This window comes from Heloderma suspectum, chromosome 5 (genome assembly GCF_057233095.1).
Source record: "Heloderma suspectum isolate Gila_16-S chromosome 5, 16-S_ref, whole genome shotgun sequence".
NCBI classification, from domain to species: Eukaryota; Metazoa; Chordata; class Lepidosauria; order Squamata; family Helodermatidae; genus Heloderma; species Heloderma suspectum.
This window is the reverse complement of record NC_139462.1, coordinates 61,609,791-61,633,990: the sequence shown is the minus strand read 5'-3', so window position 1 is coordinate 61,633,990 and position 24,200 is coordinate 61,609,791. Positions and strand designations below refer to the sequence as shown.

The window sequence follows — 24,200 nt, the reverse complement described above, 5'->3', positions numbered from 1 at the left end:
ATTCTTTACTCCAGCCTTCCCCAATCTGGGTCCCTCTAGATGGTTTGATCTACAACTCCTATCAGCCTCAGACAATGGGCAGGGATGATGGGAGTTGTAGTCAAAAACATCTGAAGGCACCCAAATAGGGGGAGGCTGCTTTACCCAAACAGAAAGTATGGATGACCTTGTCAACACAAATCCTGGAAAATCAGAATAATTTACATAGGACTTACCATGAAAGGAAGCAGTTACATGAGTGGGCAGCTTTCTAATAGACAGAATGTTAATGCTGCAAACACAAGTCTTTCTACCCCTTTTCCAGACATCTGAAATGGTCCTTGAATATGTTTGTCCACTGGGAATAATTTTGTGTTGTTTCATAGTAACTTTGTTAACAATCTTTTATGTTTTTGTATAATCTCTTGGGTGGCTTGTATTTGAAGTTTAAGACTTGTTTACACACACATTTTAGAAAAGGGCTTAAGTTTATGGGAAAGCAGCTGCTAAAAACTGCAGCAATGCTAATTGCCTCTCTGAATGCATATTGAAGATCCAATTTAGGAGCAAACTTGAGCTATAGAAGCTAACCAAATTGGATTATTCTTAATTTGAATAATCTAAAAAAAATTTTTCATTACCTCTCTCTTAAAAGTGTCCAAGGTTTAGTATATGCACTTGTGAATCTAAACACTATCTGAAACTGGCCAGAGAACTTCAGGATATTATGGCTGTATCTTCAAAAATCCTTCAGATGCACAAATTGATCAAAATTATATCACACATTTCACATCCAACCTGTAAAAGGGGAAACATGTCTTTGCCTTTATTCATAGTTTTCTAAATTTTGTACCAAAAGGAAGGAACATAGCAAGCTGCATTACACCTTGTCAAATCGTTGGTCCATCTAGCTCAGCACTGTCTACACCAGCCTTCCCCGACCTTGTGCCCTCCAAGTGTGCTGGACTACAACTTCCAGAATTCCCTAGCCAGCATAGCTGGCTGGGGAATTCTGGGGGTTGTAGTCCAACACGTCTGGAGGGCACAAGGTTGAGGAAGGCTGTTCTCCACTGACTGGCAGCGGCTCTCCAGGGTTTCAGAGAGGGGGCTGTCCCAGCTCTACCTGGAAATGCCAGGGATCTAATCTGGGACCTTCTGCATGCAAAACATGTGCTCTGAGCAGGCAAGCAAAATATTTCAGAAAAACAAGGGGTGCCCTTCAACCACTAGGTTATTGTTTTTTCTCATATCACGAAGCCTTTAATAAACTTTAAGAGCATCTGTCTCTGTACACATCACAACCCCTAGTACAGTTTGCATCTGTGAAGGTTTGAGGCCTACAGAGGCCAAGGGAAAAAAGCGTCAGCCTTAGAGGCCTGGAGTTTTCTGTTGGAAGGGTGTAACCCTGAGAGGAGTGGTTTCAGTTCTCCAGCTAAGTGTCAGTTTCATTTCTCCACTTCAGTTTCATTTCTTCAGGTTTGAAGCAGTACTTTGGGCTTTGAGGGAGGAGGACATATAAAGAGAGTGAGAGAGCCAGTAAGAGAGCAGAGATAGCCAGAACCTGAGTGAGAGCAATCTGAAGAGTAAGCAGGAAGAAGCAGCCTAGAAAAGTCTAAGGACAGCCAGGGTAAAGGAACTTGCATTTTGCAACTTTTATTTTCTTTTAAGGCCTTTTGTATCACTCATCTCTATTGTGTAAATACCCTTAGTTGTATTTTGTTTGCTTTAAATCTACTAGTAAGCTGTTGTGGTTAAACCCTGTGCCTAGAGTGTCAGTCACCCCAAGTCTACAGCCTAAACCCCACGTTACTGGGAAGGGGAAGTTTAAAAGAAGGAAGGTGGGACTCTTAAGGAGGCAAGAGATCCTTCTTCAGTTGCTCAGGGGGATCCAGGTCATAATAGGGAACCCTGGCAGCGTCTTTAGGGAGAAACACTCTGGTTCTGTAGATTGGCTTCAGGTGCAGTGATGTATGGAGTTGCACTGCAGAATACCTGGGAAGCAGCAGGACAGAGCTGGCTGGCCTGGTTCTCTCCCCGTTTCTAAAAACAATGCAAACAGTTTTGCATTGATTTATATTCCTCCTATGGACCAAAAGGCCCAGAGAATGCTGCACAAGTGGAAGCAGGAGATCCTGTGTTCCCCCTTCTACCATTCAAAGGAATGCAATGGAATTTGTACAGCACAGCTGCAACCTTGAAGTGCTTTAGGAAAATCAGTGGCACATGGCACCACAGTGAGCTCTTGTTCCCATTTCTATTTGCATTTATTCGTACACTTATATCCCTCTTTTCTGCCATCATGGAAGTCAAGGCAGCATACGTGGGATACCCAGGTGTTTCCTATCCAGACACTGTCCAGTCCCAGGCCTACTTAGCTTCAGCAAGGTGGGTGTGCCTTCAGATCAGGCTTTGGAGCTGATTCTATAACTCACTTAGCCTGCGTACAGCTACCGGAGTGCAGTGGCACATAGGTTCGAGCTGCGAAGCTATGCCTGTACTTCAAGTTAGCTAAGACCAGTGAATAGGACCAAGAGGCCCGGGTGGGGACTGTATGAAATTTGTCTGGATGTGGGCTCCTCTGCACAGTGAATCATTTATCTAAAGATGCTCACTGCTCAAAGCCTCTAATTGTACCACGGCAAGACAAAATCTTGTAAGGGGAATGCCTGTACATGAAGAGCTTGCCATATGGAGCAACCTCCATGTAGTCAGCTTGTTCAGATTTCATAAATATGATGAACTGCCTCCATCCTGGAAAGGTGGTAACACGTACATCTATCTGGTTGACGGTACATTCTAGTGCTCACATATCAGAAGCACATCCTTGCCCTTTCTGGTAGTTCGTCTATGCCAGAAATGGGCATCGTGGGCCCTCTAGATTTTTGGCCTACAACTCCCATCCTCCCTCACCATTGGCTATGTTGTCTAGGGTTGATGGGAATTGTAGGCCAAAATATCTGGAGGGCCACACATTTCCCATTCCTGCTCCATACAATTATAATCACATGCAGGGGGAGAGCAGGGCCATGGCTGCTGGGCCCTCCCCCTGCCCCTGCTCTCCATGCTTTGGGGGGGAATCTATCAGTAAAGGGGACCCTGCTATTCACCGATAGTCTCTCCCTATGACTGAGAAACCTGTATGATTAGGATTTCCAATTATGGGGAAAGCCTACTGTGACAAAATCACAATGCTTGCTATTTATATTAATGTTTATATTAATGTTTATATGTGTTTGCTGTGTTAAATAGAACCCAGGTTAACCGTTCGGTAGTGAGTGAGTGAAAAGTGGGAGGGGCTTGTGTGTGCGCGCGTAAGGAGACGGAGTTTATAAAAGGTAGGAGCAGACAGTTAGTTGGGGAGATAGGGCCTTAGGGTTTGATTAAGCTTCATCTAGATAGCGGGGATGTGAGAACAGGAATTAGATGCAGTAGAGTAGGCAGGGTAAGACCGAGAACTGAGTGATTAAGATATAACATCTCTTCTATTAAATAAACTTTGTTTGTTTTTAAATTATACAATCCCATATCTTGTTCATCTTTCTGTGCTACCAATAGTGGTCATATTTCCTGGGTACTTCTGGTTGGGTAAAGGGAACCAATTAGGCATACTGGGTGTTTCTTTTACCTGGTGAATTTAGGGGCTGAAGTTTGTGGGACAGTGAGGACAGCTCTCCCAAAGTGGAGGCACATGAACCTGAGGGAGAGTTATGTCACACCCACCCTTTACAGATAGTGTGTGGATGGTGGGGGGAGGGATGTGGGGGACACAACAGCAGGGTTCCTCTACTCCCGCCCCCCATTATTAAAATCATTTGGATGGAATACCTGAAAATACTTCCTTTGTAATACATTTGGGGTTGCAATGGGGCTGACTGGACCGTCCCAAGTGTGGCCATGTTGTGGTTTTCATCCTTTTCCTAGGACCTCCTTCTGCCTTTTCCAGTTTTGTCAGGATAACTGTGTGTTGTATTCTATTTTGATACCATTGTTGACTTCCGTAACCTTTTAATCTTTTGCAGAAGGTAAGTAAAATGGGAGAGTCTAGCTGTATCATGGTTTTGTCAGGACATAGGAATTGCATTTTAGGGTGAAAGTTATTTGCTTTAGATGGCTGAAGCACAAAGCACATCATCACCATTGTGGCTATTGTGGGGCATACCTGAAAAAGTGCCAGCTGAAAGCACACCAAAGTGCACAACATGTACATGAAGAAGAAACATTTCCCAATGATTATATCAAGTTCAAAGGCCCATACAAGGAAAAGCAAACACATCTGGGCTTAGCACTATGATGGCTAGCACATTATAAATACCTAAGAAAGTAAATTTAGGGACCTGATCTTCCTAGATTAGATAAACCTCTGCGCTGTCATAACAGACCTCCCTGGTGCTAAAACGACAAAATGTCTGCAGTAATTTGATCACTGAAAGTTGGTGCTTTGTCTGAAGATAAAAGTCTGCCCCTTTTATGAATTTATCTACTTTATATTATTACATAGTCTTGACAAGCCAGGCAAGTGACTCCCTATAAACATAAGACGCAGGACCACCATCAGCCCTCCTGAGAAGCCAGCTTCATCAAGCTTTGCCTTTTCCCAATTGTCATCCAACAGCCTTTCCATCAGGCTCTAGAAGAGGGAAAGAGAGGAAGCAGAGCCTCTCCATCGGAGAGAACACCAATGTTTGGTTCCTCCTCTTTTTGATTTCCATTTCACCTCATCATGATAACATCAACAATGTCTAGCTGCATTACCGCCATTGCAGCATTATAGCTGCATTACAGCTGGTCATGATAAGAACCAAGTAATACTAAGAATTGCTGCTGGAGTTTTGTTTTCCTTTTCACTCCCCACCCCTTTTTCCTTTTGTGTCATACCTTTTTAGACTGTAAGCCTGAGGGCATGGGCTGTCTTGGTTTTATTGATCTGTAAGCCACTTTGGGAGTCTTTCTGGCTGAACTACAGATGAGTCCCACTGGATTACCACTGGATAACCAAAGGTTATCTAGTCCAGCATCATGTTTCCTTCAGTGTCCAGCCAGATGCCTCTTGGGAAGCTCACATACCATTGCCTTTCTTCCCACATTTTACTTTCAGAAGCTCTGTCTTTAATTCAGGAAGATCCCTACGTCTTGTTTCTTATTCAGACCTTCAGCACAATAAAGGCACTATCAAGAACTTATATCCAGTTCTCCTATTTCAGTCATTCTTTCTACTGAACACAGTAAAAGAACCACAGAAAGTACATATAGTTAAGATTTATCATCTCATGGGCAGAATTTTATTTTTGCACCAGGAGATGGGGATTATTGGACTAATACTTTTAGAGAGGAGGAGTAGGCTTATTGTGCATGAACAGGATAAAGTAGAACGCCCCTGCCCCTAGTGGAACATCACTGATACTTCAGATGATAACATGTAAGCAAATATATTATTATGAAAAAGAAGACGGCATCCAATACTATTGCTGTCTTCCTGCTCCTTTCATTGCGCCAGTGGGATCCACTGCTTGCGCAACAGGGAGTTAATGCTTCCTAAAGTGACCCCAGAAACCAGTGGAAATGCTTGTTTCTGGATTGGGTCAGGTCAGTGGAACTTCCTTCTGCAATTTCCACTGACTTGCTAATTACACTCAGCTCTGGTTGTTTTAAGAGCTGCTAACTCCCCTTTGCGCTAGTGGTGAGTCCCACTAGTGCATGGGCAGAATAGGATACTGCCCAGTATGCATACACACTGGTCATACACAGTAATTGCAACTTACCCAGGCTGAAACTAGTCATGACTCTGAATATCAGTTTGCCACCTAAAATGGCAGCTCCATGTTGCTTTTCCCCTCCTCTTCCTGTAACATGCTGTTATGGAAACATGTGACATCATCATATCATGTATTTCCTTTTCTTCAACCCACATTATTGGATGGGTGGGGGAGGGGGGGAGGGAGGCAAGGAAAAACATGACATGATGCTTGCTGGAAGAGGAGAGGGAACCGGCAATGTCAATTTAGGCAGTGACCCTACATTCATCGCCATGTCTAGTTCACCCCTCAGATTATGGAAATGGAGACCATAGGCTCAAACAGAATTTGAACTGTGGCACAGCAGAGACTTATTTTCTGGTTGTCATTTGTGTAGTCCATGTTCCATTCCTGAATTCGATGAAAGATGCCATGTGAAGGGAGGCAGTGACATGGTGATTTCCCATGCTAGAGTGCTACACTTTCAAGGAGACACAACTCTGGCATGCAAACGATCCACATTGTGGTCCTTCCTATGTGCTCTTTCTCCTCTCTGGCATTATCAGAGGTGGCACCACACTGCTCTTTAACATTAAAGCAGCCCAGGAGAAGAGTCCAATGAAAAGACATATAGCAATACAGACAGGAAACATCAATGTATCATTATGCCCCATCACCAACTTCCTGATTGGCTGGCTTGCTGGGAGTATGCCAAGTGCTGTCCCTCACTGGTCCACCCCTCCTGAACATGCTGTTCTTAGACTGTTTGGAAACTATTTAAAAGTTGGGAGTATTTTGTATATTCTTACTGATGCCATTTACCACATAACTGTTGATTAGCTAGTATCATAGAAAACTGTAATTCAGCTTCTAAATTTTATTCCAATCCAAGGGAGACGGATGAAATTATATATCTATATCTAACTTTAAAAACAAATGGGCAATAAGATATCATGGATCACATACCCCATTCTCCAAATTAAATATAATAGTGAACATTGGTTTAATGGAAATTTATGAAATAATTCCTTTAAAAAATAAATAGGAAAAAGATGAGAATGCCTGCTGGTAAATGTATACATATGCTGTTAACTAAGTGGCTTCAGCTTTCTCTTGGCATAATATGTATGTATGCATGTATATACAGTCAGGGCCAGAATTATTGGAACAAGGATAACTGTTTGGCAGTTGACCTTTGTACACCACCACATTGAAGTTGAAAGGAAACACACCCAGATGGGAGCGAAGTCAGGACTTTCAGCTGTAATTCAAGGGGTTTGGCAAAAGTGGGGCACTAACCATTCAGGAAGGACAGCCAGTGCCATACACACATACCCGTCGTTGGTGGCTCATAAGTAATGGAACAAACCAACATCATTTCAAACTTAAGGATCGCCTTTAATACCTGGATGAAAATCCTTTGCAGTCAATGACTGCCTGAAGTCTGGAACCCATGGACATGACCAAATGCTGAGTTTCCTCCCTCGAGATCCTTTGCCAGGCCTTCACTGCAGCTGCCTTCAGCTGCTGCTTGTTTGTGGGTCTTTCTGCCTTCAGTCTTGTCTTTGGTAAGTGAGAAGCATGCTCTATTGGGTTGAGATCATGTGACTGACTTGGCCATTGAAGAACATCCCACTTCTTTGCCTTCAGAAACTCTGGGGTAGCTTTTGCTGTATGTTTTGGGTCATTATCCATCTGCAATATGAAGCGGCGTCCTGTCAGTTTGGCAGCATTTGGCTGAATCTGAGCAGAAAGTATAGCCCTATACACTTCAGAATTCACCCTGCTGCTTTGATCAGCAGTCAGGTCATCAATAAACACCAGTGACCCGGCTCCATTGGCAGCCATACATGCCCATGCCATAACACTGCCTCCACCATGTTTGACAGATGATGTGGTATGCTTTGGATCATGAGCTGTTCCTTTCCTTCTCCATACTTTCCCCATCATTCTGGTACAAGCTAATCTTGGTCTCATCAGTCCACAGAATCTTATTCCAGAACTGGGCAGGCTTTTTTAGGTGTTTGTTGGCAAAGGCTAATCTGGCCTGTCTGTTCTTGAGCATTACCAGTGGTTTGCACCTTGTTGTGAAGCCTCTGTATTTACATTCATAAAGCCGTCTCTTGTCTGTAGATGTTGACAATGACATGCCTACCTCCTCAAGAGTGTTCTTGACCTGGCTAGATGTTGTGAAAGGGTTCCTCTTCACCATGAACAGAATTCTGCGGTCATCCACTTTAGTTTTCTTCCGTGGTCTTCCAGGCCTTTTGCTGTTGCTGAGCTTGCCAGTTAATTCCTTCTTTTTCAGGATGTTCCAAACTGTTGTATTGGCCACTCCCACTGTTTTTGCCATCTCTCTGATGGGTTTATTTTGTTTCCTCAGCCTAATGATGGCCTCTTTCACTCGCATGGACACCTCTTTGGACCTCATGTTGGGCGTTCCAGTGAACAGCTACCACATGCAAATGTAACACTCAGAACCACCTCCAGGCCTTTTATCTGCTTGATTGGTCATGGGGTACCCAGGAAACAGGCCCCACCTGGCCATGCAGCTGCTTGTCAGCCATTCATTCCATTACTTATGAGCCACCAACAATGGGTGTGTGTGTATGCCACTGGCTGTACTTCCTGAATAGTTAGTGCCCCACTTTTGTCAAACTCCTTGAATTACAGCTGAAAGTCCTGACTTCGCTCCCATCTGGGTGTGTTTCCTTTCAACTTCAATGTGGTGGTGTACAGAGGCCAACTGCCAAAACAATTATCCTTGTTCCAATATTTCTGTCCCTGGCTGTATGTATTTAAATTATAGGAAGGAAACAGTTTAAGAAGATTCTATACAAACCATGATCAGGACCAGATTTCTCATTTATATCCTCTCATTTCAAATGAGAGAAAGGCTGGGTTTACACAACACACTAACCCACAACTAAGTGTTTGAGTGTGGATTGTTGTTGAACTGTGGGTTTTTGCATCGTGGGTTATTGTGTAGTCTGAACGCAGTAGTGTTTTCTGCAGCATAGCCTGTTAACTATGCAGTGTGGCTTATTTTTCTTGAAAAAGCCACCTTGAGAACCCATGGTTTGTTGTTGGGTTGTTCAGGGTGGTTAGCAAGCTGCAACAACCCCGCTCAACCACTGAGTGTATGTTTGCCTGCTGTGTGGAACCCAGCCATTGTGTGGCCATGATGAGCGGGAAGGTGAAAAACGTGCTAGCGGGTTTGGCTTTTCAAAAGTCATGTTTGCATTCTGCTAGATCTCTGTTTGTGAATTACGAGGAAAGTCGTAAATTTAACACAGATGACTATGCACCAAATTAGAACTTATCACAGTGTACTGTAACCACTAGGTAAGTGGGTCATCTGTCTGACCCACTTCACCTGTATCCACAGCAACCCTGTTTTAACCCTGCTGGCAAGCTCTTGTATGTTCAGCCCAACCTTATACCTGTTTACTCAGAAGTAAGTCCCACTGGTTTCAATGGCTCTTACACCCTAGTAAGTGTGATTTAGGAGTATAGTGAGTGTCATTCCAAACATCACCATAAAAAAACCCACTGTCAAATGAGACATAACTATACAGTTTTTCTTTTTACAGCGTGTTTCCAAACTCTTGAGCTGGGGAATGCAAAGAAAGCCTATCTTCATTGTGGCCATAAAGAAAACTGGGGAGCATAATGGAGGTTCCTTAAAAGAATATTTAAGAAAACTTTTAGATCAAATTAATTTATCTAATATTTTGGGACATCCATTGAGTTGGTTGGATGGGGCCCACACACTTTCACCAAAATGCTGATAAACACACTGAGGAAATGATATGGTTAGATCTCTATGCCTCATGACCCCAATATGTGCTTAGGATTGTTTGAGCTGACTTTTGATGCAGGATCCCAGGATGTGGCTGTTAGATTACACACACACACACACGCACGCACGCGCTTCCTTTCTTTAATTACACTTTTTAAATGACATCTCATTTAGCTGGTTTTGAAAATTTCTAAATAAAAAAATTCCACAGCTTACAACAAATGACAAGTCAGAAGAGGATTTTTTAAACACTTTCTAAATTGTTGAATGCTCAGAAATGAGCTGTACACATAGCAAAATTGAAACACGGATTATCTAGCACTGTGTGTGGGATATAGCTCTAATTCATACAGTGCACGGAAAAGGAGCTGGCAGTCTTCATCATACTACACACATCTCCATAATAACAGGGTATAAGGCATACAATTTCAAGGAACACCCACAATGCAAACTATACTTTCCAAACAGAGACTTGTTTTGGAGCAAGTTCAGTTAATTGGCACCATGGGATTCCTCTTGAGGAAACACAGAACATTAAACTTACACATGTTCATGTAAAATGATAAAGTATCATCTTCATTCCTCATCTAGGTTCCTCTAAACTAGGATACTGGGCCCAAAATCAACAGATACTATAATGTCTGTAGCGTAAACAGACTGCCCACATATTATTGCAGTGTTCTGCAACCACTAGCATATATTAGAGTTTTCCTGTTTAAATCTATGGGTTTCTATAGCACTTGGGTGTATTCTATTGATAGTTAACAGTACCACATTTTCCAGCTTATTCCAATTTAACTGGGATCAGATATGGAAACCACATCCTTACTGACTCTTTAAAAGAGTGATAGTGAATCAGGTAGCATGGTTAGAGCACTATATTTTGTCTCATTGATTTTTAAAATTATATTAGCTGTACTTAGAAAACAGCCATAGCTGCATTAAATCATTACAACAGTGTTAATAATCCACCTCTTTTACACAAATGACCACTGTGAACAGAAAGTGAACAGTATCAAATCCAAAGCCAGAATGCCTGTTTGTTTATGATTTAGCGCACAATCCCATGCATGTTCAGACATCACCCATAGATTAAAAAAGTACTTGAGTAAGAAAAAGATTATTAAAAGAAGCCAAAGAAAGTGCTTATAACGTTTTGATGCTCTATATGTTATATGGCCCTTGGGCTACCCAAACAGAGTTATGGTCAGAATTTACTCACCCAATCATCACGTGAGGCTCTCCTCCAGGTGTCCCTGCCAAATATGGCAAGGCAGGTGGCTACAAGAGAGAGGGCCTTTTCAATGGTGGCCCCAAGTTTGTGGAATGCCCTCCCCAGAGAAGCTCACCTGGCGCCTATGTTATGGTCTTTTCAGTGCCAAGTGAACATCTTTTTTTAAATTCTCCCAGTTAATTGGCACCCAGTTAATTGGCACAATTCTCCCAGGCATTTTGAGGACTGTTTTAGTGCTCTTAGATCACTGCACTTTTATTGTTGTTGTTGTTCAGTTGTGTCCGACTCTTCGTGATCCCATGGACCATAGCACGCCAGGCCTTCCTGTCCTGCGCTCTCTCCCGGAGTGTGGTCAAGTCCATATTCATTGCATCGGTGATGCTATCTAGCCATCTCATCCTCTGCCGTCCCCTTCTCCTTTTGCCTTCAATCTTTCCCAGCATCAGGGTCTTTTCCAGAGAGTTTTCTCTTTGCATTAGGTGGCCAAAATATTTGAGCTTCAGCTTCAGTATCTGTCCTTCCAAGGAGCACTCAGGGTTGATTTCCTTTAGGATTGACTAATTTGACCTCCTTGCAGTCCAGGGGACTCGTAAGAGTCTTCTCCAGCACCACAGTTCGAAAGCATTGATTCTTCGGCGCTCAGCCTTCCTTATAGTCCAGGTCTCATAGCCATACATTGCTACTGGGAAAACCATAGCTTTGATTAGATGGACCTCTGTCGGCAAGGTGATGTCTCTGCTTCTTACTATGCTGTCTAGGTTTGCCATAGCTTTCCTCCCAAGGAATTTCATGGCTACAGTCACCGTCTGCGGTGATCTTGGAGCCCAAGAAAATAAAATCTGTCACTGCTTCCATTTCTTCCCCTTCTGTATGCCAGGAAGTGATGGGGCCAGATGCCATGATTTTAGTTTTTTTAATGTTGTGTTTCAAACCAGCTTTTGCACTCTCCACTTTCACCCTCAACAAGAGGCTCTTTAGATCCTCTTCGCTTTCTGCCATTAGGGTGGTATCGTCTGCGTATCTGAGGTTGTTGATAATTCTCCCAGCAATCTTAATTCTGACCTGTCATTCATCCAACCCGGCGTTTCTCATTATGTACTCTGCATATAAGTTAAATAAGCAGGGTGACAATATACAGCCTTGTCGTACTCCTTTCCCAATTTTGAACCAATTGGTTGTTCCATGTCTGGTTCTTACTGTTGCTTCTTGACCCTCCTACAGGTTTCTCAGGAGACAGGTAAGGTGATCTGGTACTCCCATCTCTTTCTGAATTTGCCACAGTTTGTTGTGATCCACACAATCAAAGACTTTAGCGTAGTCAATGAAGCAGAAATAGACATTTTTCTGGAATTCTCTTGCTTTCTCCATGATCCAGCGAATGTTGACGATTTGATCTCTAGTTCCTCTGCCTCTTCGAAACCCAGCTTGTACTTCCGGTAGTTCTCGGTTCACATACTGCTGAAGCCTAGCTTGTAGGATTTTGAGCATAACCTTCCTGGCATGTGAAATGAGCGCAATTGTACGGTAGTTTGAACACTCTTTGGCATTGCCCTTCTTTGGAATTGGAATGTAAACTGACCTTTTCCAGTCTTGTGGCCATTTTTGAGTGTTCCAAATGTGTTGCCATATTGAGTGCAGCACTTTAACAGCATCATGTTTTAGGATCTTAAATAGCTCAGCTGGAATACTGTCATCTCCGCTAGCTTTGTTGTTAGTAATGCTTCCTAAGGTCCACTTGACTTCACTCTCTAGGATGTCCGGCCCTAGTTCAGTGACTGCACTATCATGGCTATCAGGGACATTCAGATCTTTCCTGTATAGTTCTTCTGTGTATTCTTTCCACCTCTTCTTAATCTCATCTGCTTCTGTTAGGTCCCTGCCTTCTTTGTCCTTTATCATGCCCGTCTTGGCACAAAACGTTCCCTTGATATCTCCGATTTTCTTGAAGAGATCTCTAGATCTCTTCCCATTCTATTGTTTTCTTTGATTTCTTTGCATTGTTCATTTAAGAAGGCCTCTTGTCTCTCCTTTCTATTCTCTGGAAATCTGCATTCAGTTAGGTATATCTTCCCCTTTCTCCCTTGCTTTTCGCTTCCCTTCTTTCCTCAGCTACTTGTAAAGCCTCATCAGACAGCCACTTTGCTTTCTTGCATTTCTTTTTCTTTGGGATGGATTTCGTTGCTGCCTCCTGAACAGTGTTACGGACCTCTGTCCATAGTTCCTCAGGCACTCTGTCTATCAGGTCTAATCCCTGAAATCTATTCATCACCTCCACTGTATATTCATAAGGGATATGATTTAGGTCATACCTGAACGGTTTAGTGGTTTTCCCTACGTTCTTCAATTTAAGCCGAAATTTTGCAATAAGAAGCTCATGATCTGAGCCATAGTCAGCTCCAGGTCTTGTTTTGACTGACTGTATAGAGCTTCTCCATCTTTGGCTGCAAAGGACATAATCAATCCGATTTCGATATTGACCATCTGGTGATGTCCATGTGTAGAGTCGCCTCTTGTGCTGTTGGAAAAGAGTGTTTGCTATGATCAGTGTGTTCTCTTGGCAAAACTCTATTAGCCTTTGTCCTGCTTCATTTTGTACTCCAAGGCCATGCTTGCCTGTTATCCCAGTGATTTCTTGACTTCCTACTTTAGCATTCCAATCCCCTATGATGAAGAGGACATCTTTTTTTGGTGTTAGTTCTAGAAGGTGTTGTAGGTCTTCATAGAACCGATCAACCTCAGCTTCTTCGGCCTCAGTGGTTGGAACATAGACTTGAATTACTGTGATGTTGAATGGCTTGCCTTGGATTCGTACTGAGATCATTCTATCTTTTTTGAGATTGTACCCCAGTACTGCTTTTCCCACCCTTTTCTTGACTATGAGTGCTACTCCATTTCTTCTAAGGGATTCTTGCCCACAGTAGTAGATATAATGGTCACCTGAATTAAATTCGCCCATGCTTGGTCCATTTTAGTTTGTTGATTCCCAAGATGTCGACGTTCAGTCTTGCCATCTCATGTTTGACCACCTCCAGCTTACCTTGATTCATTGATCTGACATTCCAGGTTCCTAAACAATATTGTTCTTTACAGCATCGGACTTTCTTTTCACCACCAGACACATCCACAGCTGAATGTCCTTTCAGCTTTGGCCCAGCCGCTTCACTCTTTCTGGCGCTACCTGGAAATTCCCTCTGCTCTTCCCCAGTAGTATATTGGACACCTTCTGACCTGAGGGGCTCATCTTTCGGCGTCATATCTTTTAGCCTTGTGATACGTTCCATGGGGTTTTCTTGGCAAGAATACTGGAGTGGGTTGCCATTTCCTTCTCCAGCGGACCACATTTTGTCAGAACTCTCCACCATGACCTGTCCGTCTTGGGTGGCCCTGCACGGCATAGCTTATGGCTTCACTGAGTTACGCAAGCCCCTTCGCCACAACAAGGCAGTGATCCATGAAGGGGGCACTTTTATTACTGCTCTTTTTATATTGGTTTTTATTCTGTGCTGTCTTTATTCATTGGGTTATTCTTTGTACTTTAGGTTTTTAATATGTTATATGCTCCCAGAAAACTTGGGTTCTTTGGTGGTTTAAAAGTATAAGAAAGAAAGAAAGAAAGAAAGAAAGAAAGAAAGAAAGAAAGAAAGAAAGAGGCTTTGTCCTAAAAAGCCACCACCTAACTCAGTTAGGGCACAATCCTATCAACATAGTTGGCAGCCTACGCACTCGGAGGCTACTGACTATCCTGTACAGGGCAGATGGAGCACGAAGGGGATCCTCTCCTCTGTGCTCCAGCCTCCCTGCGTGGCTAGATGTTTTCGGGGAGGGGGAGGGAAGGGGCCCAGAGACCTAATAGGAAGCTGTCTAAAGTGCCTTCTGCGGTCTCCTCCCTCCTCACCCCCTGGACCACCCCCCTTTTGCCTTCTCTGTGCTCTTTTTATGAGCATGGAGACAGCAGCAGTGTGGAAAGAACCGTGCCAGCTACAAGGGGGTGGGGAGTGTGGTTTCTGGAAACCAAGGTCAGATGACCTCTGTTTCCAGAAACCAAAAAATCCTGTGGCCGTCTAGACAGCGGCTAGACGGTCACAGAATTGCTTTTGTATTCATCACTCCATTGATTTCAGAGTTAAACAAGCTTAAGCTTAAGCTTGTTTTACTCTGTGCTGGATTGTGGCCATGGGGCTATTTATTTTATTTATTTATTTATTTATTTCATTTCTATACCGCCCAATAGCCGAAGCTCTCTGGGCGGTTCACAAAAATTAAAACCAAACAACACACAATAAAACAATTTAAAATATATAGAACATTAAAACCACAATATAACAATACAACCACAATAAAACCTAGCAGCAGTACAGGAGTTTAAAATACAGATTTAAAACAGCAAAGATAAAAATTTAGAAAGCTAAAATGCCTGGGAAAATAAAAAGGTCTTCACCTGGCGCCGAAAGGAGTACAATGTAGGCGCCAGGCGAACCTCACTAGGGAGCTCATTCCAGAGCTGGGGTGCCACAACAGAAAAAGCCCTCCTCCTAGTAGCCACCCGCCTCACTTCCTTTGGCAGGGGCTCACGGAGAAGGGCCGCTGATGATGATCTTAAGGTCCGGGCAGGCACATATGGGAGGAGGCGATCCTTCAGGTAACCTGGCCCCAAGCCGTTAAGGGCTTTGAATGTTAACACCAGCACTTTGAATCGGGCCCGGAAATGGACTGGCAGCCAGTGCAGCTGGAAAAGTACTGGCGTAATATGAGCTCGCAGGCCAGTCCCTGTTAACAATCTTGCTGCCCTATTTTGGACCAGCTGAAGTTTCCGGACCGTTTTCAAAGGCAGCCCCACGTATAACGCATTGCAGTAATCCAGACGAGAAGTTACCAGAGCATGGATAACTGTAGCTAGGCTATCTCTGTCCAGATAAGGGCGTAGTTGGTATACCAGCCTAAGCTGATAAAAAGTGCTCCGTGCCACTGAGTTCACCTGTGCCTCAAGTGACAGTTCTGGATCCAAGAGCACCCCCAAACTACGAACCTGATCCTTTAGGGGGAGTGCAACCCCCTCCAGAACAGGTTGAATATCACCTAGCTGGGCAGACGAACCACCCACTAACAGTACCTCCATCTTGTCTGGATTGAGTTTCAGTTTATTAGCCCTCAGCCAGTCCATTACCGTGCGCAGGCACTGGTTCAGAACAGCCACTGCCTCACCTGGTTTTGATGAGAAAGAGAGGTAGAGCTGGGTGTCATCCGCATATTGATGGCACCTCAGACCACACCTCCGGATAACCTCCCCCAGCGGTTTCATGTAGATGTTAAACAGCATGGGGGATAAAATAGAGCCCTGTGGAACCCCATGGCACAGTTGCCATGGCACAGAGCAATTATTCCCTATACCACCTTCTGGAATCGGCCATCCAAGTAGGAGTGGAACCACTGTAGTGCAGTGCCTCCAACTCCCAACCCAGACAACCTATCCAGAAGGATACCATGGTCGATGGTATCGAAAGCCGCTGAGAGGTCCAGGAGAATCAACAGGGTCGCACTCCCCCTGTCCCTCTCCCGGCAGAGGTCATCCCACAGGGTAACCAAGGCAGTTTCTGTTCCAAAACCAGGCCTGAAGCCCGATTGAAATGGATCTAGATAATCCGTTTCATTCAAGAGTGCCTGGAGCTGTCCCACAACCACCCGCTCAAGCACCTTGCCCAGGAAGGGGATGTTGGCCACTGGCCTATAATTGTTAACATCCTCTGGGTCCAGGTTAGGCTTTTTCAGGAGTGGTCTAATTACTGCCTCTTTTAAAGCAGCAGGCACCACTCCCTCTCTCAAGGAGGCTACTAACAATTTTGTTCATGGGACTTTTCTCACCAAGTCACTTGTGATGAGAAAAGGGTCGATACCTAGATCTTCTTGCATAGTGGCCAGAGGTATGATTAAAAAGATCGAAGAGCAGTTTAGCACATCCATTCCTGACTTGAGTATAAATCTGTTTACCCTATGAAGTAAAGGGGGTACATGAGAAATCCTGTGAATGAAAACCATAGCATCTAGAAGCCACCCATGGCAAAAAGAACAAGAAAATATGTAGCTGCTTCTACAAAGGCAAAAGTTCTTAGCTGCCTGCACATATGGAGCATCTCTACACCAGCCTAAAATCCTGCATTTAAAATGGGGCTTTTCCCCATCCTTTCTCCCCTTATCTGAGTCTTCCATGTGTTTCATTATACAGCCACTAGATGGTGCTGTGGTCTAGCTCCTCTTGTTGAAGCTTTTCCTTTTTCACAAAGGGAACCAATGCAGAACTCAAGCGTGGTAATTTGATAGCTCATTATCTCCGATCTTTTAAAAAATGGAATAAAGGTCATTTAGTGCAGGAGACGCCCTGGCGGTTAACAATGTCATCTAAACAGCCTGCAAACTTCCATGAGTAACCAATCTCAATAGCGGGATAAAAGCTCTGTGTGAAGAAGCCCTTAGTATACAAGAATAATACAGCACAGGCAGCCACAGAGTATGGTACTGAAAGAAGACTGACCTTGCAGGAAGAGGAGATCTTGCACTCCTCAACCCAGAAAGTTAGTCTGTAGTGACCACCATTTCAGTATATTTAAAAGTGGAGCCACTGGAAAAAAACACACAGCGTGAGCTATCTCTTTCCATGCTCAGAGAACAAGGGGTCCACACATGTGGCCTTTGGAAGGAGTGGGGCCACACTGGGTCTACATACTGGGGCATGGATTACCTTCCTATTGGAAGTAATGACTAGGCATGTTGCATTCCATTGCTGAGTTTCAGCAGTGGAGGAAAGGTATCCATTATGCCCATTATATCCATTATGGAAGGAGATGGACTGTGCATTATGGAAGGAGATGGACCATTTCAGATCTGATATTCAATTCTCTTGGGACCATTTTACATGGTAGGTGTATTTCTTCCATATTTACTGCATGCCCATGTGACAAACACAGTAACATCTGAAGGGGGATGCACAGCTGCAAACATGCAGTGGCATGTGCTGAGACACTATATGGCCAACCATTGGTCCCTAGCACATGTCCACTGCATATGTCTGTGTATAGACCAGCGTGTTGATATTGGTCCCTCATATAAATGTTACCATGTTCAACACCAGACATGAAGGGAAAAATTGCTGCGTAAGTGTAAAGTGTCAGCTAGTTACCCTTTTCTTCAAGGACTGCACAAAGCATCAGAAATTGTTTGAAGTCAACTGAACTGGAGAACCGCATATACGCAAATGTGAGTGCTTGCAAGAACAGGGTAAAGAGTGGACTGCAAAACTAAGAATACATAGTTGAAATACCTTTGCTTACATATGTAATTCACTGAAATTGTAACAAACTGTGAATGATTGAAATGATCACAAAAGGAATTATATAAGAATACTGTACTTCCAGAAAAACAGTGGAAACACTGAAGTATGTATAGCTGGCCTCACAGCAGGATTTGACTACAGAAAGAAACAAAGAAGCAGATGTGGTTCAAGATTTAGGGAAACTTTCTATTAAAATTTAAGCCATTGTGACAAGCAAAAACAATTCATAGCCTGGAGGGGAGCAGAAGGTGGCTGAGGTCAAGGAGTCTAGCTCATATATTCTTAACAGCCTATCTTCAGTATCATTCATTTCCCTGACATATGTTTTCTCTTTCATGGGGGTTTCTTTCATTCTCCTCAGAGGCTTTGTGCTTTTATCATGTTGTTTTCATTAGATTTATTATTAAAACACTACTATCATTTCTTAAATGGTTGATCTCAATACAATATAACTCTGATACAATAGCTTTGTAAGTTTCCAAGGCACACGTTTTGTTCTGCACTGCTCAAAGTGCCTACGGAGAAGCAGGATAGCTTGTCTTTTAGCACATTCCTTTTGCAGATCTTGTAACTCCATACCCTTGTATAATTAAGTTACCAAAACAGTATGAAATGATATACTGATTTCAATCCTGAAAGCATAAAAATGATTATTTTAAAGTACAAAATTGCCCTCTTAAACTGTGTAAAGAATTGAATTGTGTTCAATTCTTATCCACTGAAACCAGTAAATCTTTTTCATTTGCTTCAACTTCAGAAGTTCTGTACCCGTAGTAATGTAAACTAGGGTTGCTATACCACCAATAGTGTAAAATGTATAGTGACAGTTTAAGACATGCAACAGATCAATGTATCATGTGATTTCCACCTAGATACATGCCACACTCAGAATTTATCTTGTGGACATTTTTGTATTGTAAGGAACAGCCTCCTAAAGGGCAATTAACAGTGCGATTGTATACATGTCTTCTCAGAAACAAGTCACATTTAATTCAATTATGCTTACTCCCAGTTAAGTGTGTATAGGATTGTAGCCTAAAATACATTGAGGACACTCACATATCAGCACACTCACTAGAGTTATTTGGAAAATTTTCCTTGAAATAATTCTTCCCACTAATTCCTAAACTCTACTTTGAAATCTCATGAGTTTAAAAAGCATTTGAGGACTGATGTGAGAGCTTCTCAAATGGGAAGGCAGACAAAAGTATAATGCATATGGTGGACCAGCAGTAATTTCCTCCTTAAGTATCTTTCAAGCTACTTTGGAAACAGTTGGGGGATTTGGCAATGGAAACTACTTTAAGGGGAATCTAGGTGGGTGCACACAAAGGGCATGCACATGTTCCTGGACTGCAGACAACAGCCCAATTCTATGCTCATTTGCTTAGTAGGTCAGAATCAGTTCAATAGGACTTACTTGTAAGTAAGCGTGCATAGAATTGTAGTCGAAGTGTTTCCCATTAAAATTTAATCTGGAATCGTGTGAAATTAAAATGTAATTTTAGCTATTTCTAAGATAATATCTTAAAGTTTTTTCCAAGTCAAAACTCTTCTGAAGATGGGGGACTTGGACTCTGCCAACATCCAGAGTAGATGTGGGGCAAGATACTGCAGGCAACAGGGGCAGACTGGCAACATGAATGACAGGGCAGGGCCTAGGAAATAGTTGTTCTTTGCCATGGATTCTCCCACCACCCACCCCACCCATACAACCTCCATAGGATTGCTCTGTAAATAAATAAAATGGGACAGATTAATAGCAGCTATGGATGATTCCCTCACTGTCCACAATTAAAAAGGAAGACAAACAAATAAAGACATTTCAGTAGGGGAGAGGCCTCCTCATTAGGATATGTATAGTTCGATTCCTTGTTAGTGGATTTGAATTATACATAGTCAGGTGATCCCTGGTTTTACTGCTGATCGTTTAAAATTGTTATAGTTCTGTAAGTTGGTTTTAATATGTTATTATATTGTAGTTTTAGGGTTTTAATATTGTAAACCACCAGAGAGTTTTGGCTATTGAGTGGTACAGAAATGTAATAAATGAAATGAAATTAGGATAAGAACTGATTTTAATAAAGCTGCATATAAATATGGTTTGACTGTAATTACTAAACTATAATGTACTTTTCTATACCAAATCTAATCACAAAACGTAAATGTCATGTTGTATTTAAACCTATTGAGATTTCAGACTATTAGCCTCCTTATTAATTGCCTCAGGCAAAATGTATTTAGAAAATTAAGTTTGATGTGAGTACAGTCCTAGAGTTAAAAATGTAGCATATACATAATTGCCTTGTGTTGTTCTTTAACACTGTGCTTACCTTTTCATTAAATTTTCTCACTCTGCAAAGTACTCCACTGGAAGTTAACATACTGAGGAATAATGTTTTCATGTTACTGCTCAGTTTCTAGTTTAGCACCATTTAATTCAACACAAGTCCTTCCACTTATTTTAATGAAAGTTTCTACTGTTCACAGATGAGTGCCCTAATCTTTTTGCATACAAAATGACACACACCCCTTCCCCCTGCCTAGCATGTCATGCGACATGCATTCTGGATTAGGAAAGGTTCATACAATGTGTAGTTTACAAGGAAGAACAGAGCAGGTTTTCATCTTATCATGCAACAAAAGGCCACGGAAGAGCTGTCCTCTTAAGTAGCTGATGCAGTGAGAGCTCCCCCTTCTGTATTCAACAACCAGAACTACTGGGAACATTAGGTGCCAAGGAATAAATATCGAAAGGGACAAAACTGCTTCCACAGAAATCATCTATAAAAATCTATCATCTTTAGTAGAATAAAAAGTGAGCTGGATCCAAATTATATAATGTTGGTGATATTTAAATTATAGGCACCAATGCAGAGAAAGTTAGAAACAAAGGAAGCTGCCTTATACTGAGCCAGACCATCAGTCCTTCTAGCCCAATATTGTCGACACTGACTGGCAGCAACTCTCCAGGGTTTCAGGCAGGAGATTTTCTAGCCCTATCTGGAGACATCGGGGATTGAACCCGGGACCTTCTACATGCAAAGCATGTGCTCTACCATTGAGCTTCAGTCTATGAAACTGCCTTATACTGAATCATACTGCTGGTCTATCCAGTCTAGTGCTATCTACTCTGGCTGGCAGCTCTCGGAACTCTCAGGGACAGATATTTCCATGGCCTTGCTACCTAAGACCGTTTGCTAACTGGAGATGCTGGAGATTGAACCTAGAACGTTATGCATGCAAACCATGTGCCTCTGCTGCTGAGCTGTGGCTGTTGAGCTGACTGAGCCAGCTGGCCAATTTAAGTTCAAATGGTTTCAACTGATCTTAAACGTGACTAACGTTCATAGGGCTGTAACCATGAAGAGGAAGAGGAGAGACCATTCATCTCTTTCTTTAGTTGGCCGGGCTCCTCCTTCTTAAAACATTTGCATTTTCTTCCTATTTTCTTCCTTAAACATTAAAATAAAAATAAAACAAAACTTGAAGCTGTAGAACATGTAATGGAGGATTAGATTAAAAGAAAAGTGGGTGGACAATGGTAAATAAAAGGAATTCTAACCTTTATTCCGCTTTGAACAAGTTTGTGTATGTCCAGAAATGGCTCCTTGATTATATCTCCTTCCGGTGTGAAAATTTTTACATATCCCTCCTTCTCAAGGATGAACAGGCGCTGTGATTCATCTCCACAGTGTACGGCTCCAACAGGTTGCCTCAAACCACTTACAACTTCATAAATGCAAAAGCAGTTGTGTTTATGTTTCCTAAACAAGATAAGCAAAAAATAAAATCAGTTTTGTTTGTGGTAGCAACAGATCAGCAAGAAATCAAAATGTGTCCTATAACAGGTGATATCTTGCTCCTACCAGTCATATGGATAGCTGTACTCAGTAGAGCAAAGAAAGACAATGACTGGCATCAACTTTTTCAGCAGCTTTAGAGCTGATAGGAAAATTGACAGGAATATTCTAACACTACAGGCCCATTCATACATCATGGTGATTTAACCCATGAATTAACCCATGATTTGCTGGGTTGTGTGTCACACGCAAGCCACTATCTCTTTGCATAATCAACATCTGATTGGCTCCAGGTTGTTCTGTGATGTATGAACCTGGACACTTCCGGTTGTAAGAGAGTTAAACAACCCAAAGTTAACTATGTGCTAAAAAAAACAAGAACAAAACCGGAAATACATTTATGGAAAATGGGATTGGGCCATCATTGGGTATTATGTAGCTTCAAATTCATGGTGACCCCAATCTCTCACTGCTGAAAACACTGGTTAAATTTCCCATTATCCTGGGATAACCACTAAATATTGACCATGTAAAAAGCATTTATTTTATCTGTTCTTTGCTGCTCTAAACTTAAATGGTCTTCACCCATTTTTGTCATAAATGATAACGTAGAAGAAGAGGGGAGGGGGAAAATGAACAACCAGGAAAACAAGAACGATTTGCTGATAACAAATCGGGGGCGGGGGGGAAATCAAATTACCGACAATTAAATTTGGATACCTTTTGAGATAAGACATCTGCAATGTATTTGATCCAGCATTAAATCAATGAATCATTAGTAAAGTACGTATTACACAAGAATTCAATACATTGAGAAAGGATGGTCTGTTAGCAAAAGCAACAGAAAGCAACATCTGGATGACACAGCTGGGGAGCATAAGCGTAGACTGACTCAACTCACTGTCAAAACTACAAAGATTTGTTGGATTTTTTAGATTAAACAGATTTATCTTTATGAACCTGCTGATATCTTCTCCTTTGCCATATTCTTCCATCTGGTCCAAATAGTTAGAAGCTGGTCCTCGAATTTGTTTTCTCGGAAAATCTGGAAAGCACAAGCCACCATCTTTTCTTGCATAGTACAAACAAAAGTCATCAGCTGTCGTTTGGAGGAAACCTTTAAAAGGATAGGAAGAAATGTTTATCATATTAATTTTAGTTAGTTTACGGTGCAATCCTATGAGTGTTTAGACAGAAAAAAGTCCTACAACCTGCATTCCTCAGCCAGCCCTTAAGTTATATGTTGCTTTTCTACAGTGGACTGTGCCTGATGCGGCTCACACGATATCATCTAATCTCAAGATCTTATATCTGATTATACAAATAGTAACTTTTAAAAATACTTCTCTATCTTGCAGAAGAAAACTGCTTTTAATATGGACAAATAAGACAAAAGAAGTAGTCTAGTGGTTTATTGCTATTAGATCTTTCAGCAGTACAATTAATTAAGTCAAAGTAATGCTTGAGAATTAACAGAGAAATTTGTCCATATTAAAAGCAGCTTTCTTCTGCAAGATAGAGATGTTTTAAAGTTCCCATGAATGTCACTGATATCAGAATCTAAGATGGAAACTTTAAGATATTATTGTACGCAGACATTTTACTTACCATTGCTGTATTAAAGAATACACCGTGCAACATTTATTTTCATTTCTATTTTCATCCTGCTACCTATCTTACAAGTAAATGTTGGGGAATTTCCAACAATGTATAGAGCCAAACAGTTGCAGAGTTTATGGTAAATATAACACTTCATGAAATATGGATGCCACAAACAATCCACAAACCCACATAGATTATACCAACGTAGTCTATAGAGCCATTCAGAATAGCCATGAATTAGTTCCTCTGAACTCACTGGGACCCTAGCTATGATGCTATGAAAGAACATTCTCTTGGGAACACTTCTCTTTGGCTCCATTGGCTCTGTCCTGAAATCCCAGGTTATTCCATTATTAGATAGTACAGCACTTGACTACAAGTATCTTATCTGAATGTATTTGTGCCAACTCTTTACAAGTTATTAGACGTTATTCCCCCACCCCAATTGGTGACTGCATATTTGCAGTGAAGTACAATTTCATGAGTAAACAGAGCAAGAGGAAACCTGATTAGCAATCACGTCAAAAACTCAAAAATAGGATCAACAATAAATGACAATACAGTGCTAATTTATTTACACACATCTTTTGCAGAAACAATTAAAATGGCAATACACCCAACAGCAAAAATATGCAAGACACAGTGTGGTCATGTAGTACAACTGAACCTATGAAATGGAGCCATTTCTCTTTCAGTTTGCAAGTTTATATGGATATGTTTACTT

At 42.0% G+C, this 24,200-nt stretch overlaps 1 protein-coding gene across 2 annotated transcripts in view; it reads right to left on the bottom strand.

The window, feature by feature from the left end:
- Window positions 1-24,200, bottom strand: part of HHIP (hedgehog interacting protein) — a 110,686-nt gene that overhangs the window by 57,970 nt on the left and 28,516 nt on the right. For both annotated transcript variants that reach the window (XM_084856173.1, XM_084856172.1), the window contains exons 3-4: window positions 22,835-22,991; window positions 21,637-21,838 (exon numbers count right to left, since the gene is read on the bottom strand). In XM_084856173.1, the coding sequence (XP_084712299.1) occupies window positions 21,637-21,838; window positions 22,835-22,991 (359 nt within the window). The remainder of the gene's footprint in view (window positions 1-21,636; window positions 21,839-22,834; window positions 22,992-24,200) is intronic.